The sequence below is a fragment of the Stegodyphus dumicola genome, chromosome 1 (genome assembly GCF_044657685.1).
Source record: "Stegodyphus dumicola isolate Sdum_Otavi_A_Nest chromosome 1, ASM4465768v1".
In the NCBI taxonomy this organism is placed as follows: Eukaryota; Metazoa; Arthropoda; class Arachnida; order Araneae; family Eresidae; genus Stegodyphus; species Stegodyphus dumicola.
Window position 1 is genome coordinate 118,041,008 of NC_140768.1, and position 6,000 is coordinate 118,047,007.

At 32.4% G+C, this 6,000-nt stretch overlaps 1 protein-coding gene across 1 annotated transcript in view; it reads right to left on the reverse strand.

Annotated features, from left to right (window-relative positions):
• Window positions 1–2,523, reverse strand: part of LOC118192583 (tudor domain-containing protein 5-like) — an 85,637-nt gene extending 83,114 nt beyond the window's left edge. Inside the window, exons 1-2 of the mRNA XM_085813814.1 lie at window positions 2,439–2,523; window positions 1,178–1,326 (exon numbers count right to left, since the gene is read on the reverse strand). Coding sequence (XP_085669940.1) covers window positions 1,178–1,326; window positions 2,439–2,523 — 234 coding nt within the window. The remainder of the gene's footprint in view (window positions 1–1,177; window positions 1,327–2,438) is intronic.
• Window positions 2,524–6,000: the final 3,477 nt, after the last annotated feature.

A 6,000-nucleotide genomic window follows, 5' to 3' on the forward strand; every position in this document is an offset into this window, starting at 1 on the left:
GTGTTTTTGATGTAAGTTACTATATGTTATTCCTTTATACATGTCCTATTAATTAGCATTAAGCATATGTTAATTAATGTTAATATTGTTATGCTCCTTAACATGAGTATAGGTGGGGAGTATATGGAAATTGCTTAAAAAAGAGAGTGGCGTGTCATCCGAGAGTTTTCGCATGAGCGCAAGAGTTATTTCAGTTCTCGTTATTATGTTTTTTATGTTTGCTTTTTTTCTGAGAAAAATGGCACAAAGAGAGATTGTGAGAGGCATATTTTTAAAACGTAAAACCAATTAATAATATTTAACTTGTAAATATTTCAGTAAAACTATATATCAAATGTATCTCAGTCTCATCACTGAAGTGTGATAAGGTTTAATTTTCTGCACCTGAGATAAAGTTGTATTTCATAATTACCTGAACCACTGAAGAATACTAAAACTTGGCTAGATGCCCATTAAGGTTTTGCATCATCGGACTACATGAGAGCTGTCCTCTTTCACAGCCACCAAAAAATGTTGTCATTCTATGCCAACGGATGAAGTAGCATAGTAAGCTGCACCACGGGATTTCAAATGCCTACTGTGTAACAGTATGCCACATCCTGTGCCAGCTATTGTAACATGTGTAAAAATTACATTGCATATTATTATTAGGACCCCTGCCATATAATAAATATTATGGTATTGGCATATAAATAAAATCAATTCTATTGGATGACATATGCATTTCTTTTCAATGCATAATCCACAATTTACAGAACAATTTCTGGGGGTTGCATTACTTTTGACAGGGTCCGTAATTTTAATTTTCTCTTTCCTTACAAGAGTAGAATATTTTTTTTAATCATGCCTAAGATAGCATTTAAATTTTGGAATACTTTAAAATTCGAGTTTTGTCAAAAGGAATTGAAGGCTAGCAAGTAAATAATGAAATATTAACATACAACATCAATATGCAGCATAAAAAGATTTTTTTAAATTTTCAACTTGAATTTTGCTTGCATAGTGTATATGCTTAAATCTTGCATAGTGCTGCTAATTTCTAATTTATCTTCGCAGTAGAAATGAAATGCATACCTTACAAATTATACTTTTATAAACACAGCACTCATTTTAAAGCATATTTAAATATCCTAATGCCAGAATTTATTCAAATAAAATCCACAAAACTATGAATTACCTTCTGAAGTTTCAATCTGACATCCTCTGGAATTGATGTTGGTTTTTTGTCACAGCTTGCTGATTGCTCAGGTAATTTGCTTTCTTCTAAGTTCACATAATTTTGGTTTGTTTTCGAGACAGTGAGAGATTCATTCTTTTTCTTGCTAACTGAAAAAGATAATAAAATTCACTTATCTAATAAACATACTGAAATTAAAAAATATGCAAATAAAACACTACTGCAGAAAAAACTATGATGATATATATCCGTACTTGCTAGCTACCTAAAATGACTAGTCTAGCACACATGTACAATTCATTCGAAAAAGCATACAATATTTAATTTTGATACTGAATTTAATCTGACATTGATTAACAAATTAAGTTATTTAAATAAATGCAGTTCTTATTCCCTATTACTACTAATTACGAGCTGGATACATGAAATTGCATTAGCTAGACCCGTTAAAACCATTATATACACACATACGTGCTAACTTACAACACTAAAAAGTCAGGAGGCTTTGAAATCAGGAGAGTTTTATCAATGAACAAAATATTTTTTAAATGATAAAAATACAGGAATACCTCACTCTGTACTGTTAATTGGTTACTCTAAAGTACTGCACTAAATGGGTTAGGTTACTTAATTATTGCAAAGCCTCGAGGGCTATCTGCCTAAGAGGAGGGATGCCTTCGTGGAGGACTTTCTAAGGGAAGCTGACTCGTATACACGTTACACATGGGGAAAACCACGAAAACACCCATGCAGCCAGCCCATTCGCGGGATTCGAACCTCAAACCGAACTACCCGTGTTCAATGATTTTACCGCTCGGCCGCTGGTGGGCACCTACTGCACTAAATGAAGCCACACTGAGTGAAATGTTATTTCTAGAGTAAAATAAATAATTTGTTCACAAATTTTGTGAAAACAGAAATATTTATTTATGCACTTTCTTAAAATTAATGGAAAATAATAAAAGGGTAAAAAAGACAATACATAATACACTACTGTTTGTAATATTTTATTGTGTGTTCACAAAATGAAATAAAAAAGGGCCCAGAAAATCAAAGTTTTTTGTACCAATTTTTCGCCCTTTATTCATCATGCAATAAAAAGAATTGCATTAATTTTAATTTTTGCCTTGTTTCAAGGCTACTTTTTTCATTTGGATCATTTTCTTCAATTACTTCACATGCTCTTTCAATGGCATTGAATAATTCTTCGAGATCATTCAATGTGAAATATCCCCCATCTGCACAGTTTCTTCAGTTTCACTTTCTTCTTTATAAGGTCGCTCTTCTTCTATGTCGATGAGAGATTTGTCATCAAGAGACTGAAATTCCGTTCGAATACAGTCCATAACATTGGCAGCATCCAATGAGTCAAAGCCTAAACCATGCCCAAATTTAATGTCTTCTGCTCAGATTGTGCCATTTGAAAATCAAAGCCACAAAAATCATTAGTGCAATGAGGCAAAACATATTTCAACACTCTTCTCATTATTTTTACTCACTTTAATCCGTGCTTGTCTGATATTTTCAATAACATTTTATATATTCTTATTTTTTTTTTCAAAATGTGACCAAAGATGGGGCATTTTCACTTGGTTGCTTCGAATGCCTGTGAAAGTGTCCTTCTCAAATAAAAAGCCTTAAATACTGAGATAACCCCTTGATCCATGGGCACAGAGGTAGTATTTGTGGAAAGAAAATGAATTCTGACATTACTACAAAGATTAGAAAAGAAAGTCTGTAGGATGACCTGGTACATTACCTAATAACAATAATGCTTTAAAGGTTATGTTTTGTTTTCTACAGTAACTTTTAGAAGAGGGGCAGAAATAATTTTTAAACCAACTTTTAAACACTACTTTAGTAACCAACCTTTCTTATTATTAGAATGCCAAAACACAGGTAATGAGATTTTTAGTACATCCCTTTAAATATATAGAAGCATGGGCTTCAGTTTGGCATCATTAAATAGATTTTGTCCAAACCGTAAGGTAATTCAATGCTTTGGTGCTTTATAGCCTAAGTGAGATTGCTCTTTTTCTGACAAATACTTTCTAGTATGGTGATTTCCTGTTATGTTTTTACCACCAATCCTCGAATTCCATATCACAGATTATGTTCTTACTGCATTAATATAAATATTAACAAGACATAGTGCACAATAAAAATTAAACTTTATTTAGGAACATCGCGCATACTCCCCGACAGCCTGCCTGTTTCGCTCTGCTCGCTACTCGTAAGAAGCTTCTCCTCTAGGGTTGCCACACTTATCGGAGGGCGCAAGGCGCGCTCCTTATCGCCATCACCACACTAGAAGGCAGCTTCTTCCAGTATAACACAGTTTCATTCACATTAAAAAAATTTGTTCATTGAGGTAACATTTTTCTTCAATAATTTATTTTATTTCTTCTGGGAATTTTAACACTACTTCTTTATCTGCACTTGCGTTTTCACCTACGGCGCGAACATTATATATTCAGATATTATTATTATCTGAATGTTTTTAAAGCAAAAGAACCATTCATAGTTTGATGGAAAATTTTCATCACTTTTGTTTTCAGACATTTTTTTAAGTGGGAAAAAAAAAAAAAAAAAAGATTGAATACTTTTGCTTAAATTTCTAGTTGACTTAAGGGAATTCGCTTTTGATTATAATCCTCAATTCAAATTAACATCAAAGGACTTCACTGTCTTAAAAATTTTGGGAAGCAAAAGAATTAGTAGCTATTCCATATACCTTATATGTATCTTTATCTTTCACAATTTCTTGAAATGAAGACTCATTTATGTTTTCATTGCTTGAAATTTTGAGAAAAAAAAAAAAAAAAATCATATGATGCACTGTTCTCCAGAATTTCAATAATTTCTAGCTTTTCTTGTAAATTCAATACAGTCAAAAGTCGTTAATTCGGACACCCATAATTCGGAATGATCTATAATCCGGACATTAAAACTAAAAACTTTCTGCGCATGCGCCGCGTTGACACATGCGCAGAGGCGTTCACGCGTGCGCGTAAGACCTTTTACGACTGCGCATCTGAGTGTGCGCAAGTGCAGAATACGTTTTCGCGTGCGCATTTTATGTATAATGGACGTATAAGCTAAAATTATCTAATTATCTATTTCAGTTAATGTTGATGATTGCATTGTTCCTTAATTTTCGAATTGCATCTGGCTTATTATTTTTTGCAGACTGTAAGAGCAATTTTATAAAAGTAAGCTTAAACTTTCGATTATATCAAATAGAATTTCCGATATATATTTGTTAATATGTAAAGGATCTAAAGCTAAAGTATGTTTTGAAATCCGAAATCTGTTTATCAATTTCACGCTGCTCGGCGGCGGGCGCGTAATGAATTGGAAGTTGATTTGTCAGCACTATCCTTATCTTCAGCGCAGATGTTTTTATTTTATTTGGCTTATAATTCCTTACCAAATGTAGTATTTCATCTCGATATGCTCCGTCTTTGATATGATTTAAAACAAGTTCCTCGTCATTATAATTCGCTTCCGATAGCGAAGAAAAGTGACAGAGGTTATTGAAAACAAAAAAATTTCGATTGACAAATTAGTCGGTGTTCTTGACACAGCAATTATAGGACTTGAACGGCGGAACTTTGTAACTGAACAAGAAATTATGTCTGTTTAATAGAATTAAAGAGAAAGTATTATCACATGAAACGAAGCAAAACTTAAACAACTTACATTGAAAGAAATGTTTAATAAAGCAAACAAATAAATATTAAGCTTTTTCTTTTTGCAAATTTTGATACCCTTTAGATCATAATTGTTCTTTATTTCATAAATTACGGTTTCATATTTTTAATTTTAGAATTTCTGCATGCCATCTTACGAGATTTAAACTGATGATCTATAATCCGGAAAAATCGATAATCCGGAATCGCCGAAGTCCCGACGAGTCCGGATTAACGACTTTTGACTGTAATTTATATTTGTTTGTCTTATTGCAACTAGTATCATATTTTTGTTTCATTATAAATGGGTTATGGAATGAATTACAGATAAAATTTAAAGAAAAGAGCAGATCAGGCAGTGTGAATCAGATAGTGAGAATGATAAATGATCATGCAATATGACTATTGTAGAGATTTAAGGTAAGTTTACTCTGTGAGTCACGTCTCTCGGCGAATTGTGCATGCATTTAAGACCAATCAAAACCTTTCATTTTGGTAGTACATATTTTAGCGGGAACATTTCGGCTATATTACTTTGGTGCAAAATCTTTCCAAACTGCACAACAGTGAATCAATCAGTACTGAGTGAAATTTATTACTCACATTACTAACCATACTATAGTGGGATCAGCACTGTGTGAGGTATTCCTGTATATGCAAAGAAAATATTCTTTTTAATAATGAATAAACTTTAAAACTAAATATCTGAAAGTTCAGTTACTAATTCTTAAATGGAAATAGTGTAGTGGCCCAGTTATTGCAAGAGTAATAATTATTTTTTATTTAAAGTATTTTATGGCAACGAGTAATGATTCATGATTACTTCTGTTTTCAAATGTTGCTATTCTAGTAGCAGCTCATTTTGATAGCTGAAAAATAAAGCAATAAACTTAGTTATTTGTTTGTAAATTTTTCCTGCTCCTATTACAATTTAGTTTAAACATCGGTAGCCAAGGCTACATTTTGGTGACCCTGTTTAATTTTTGAAATGACAACAAATGACTCATCTGAAACTGCTGAATCCATGCAGTCGCCATAACTTTATAAGGTGAGTGTAAAAATACCCCCTTTTTGAAATGAAAGGCAGAGATAAGGTTTTCTTAAGTTGAAGCACAGTTTAAAATCAGTAAT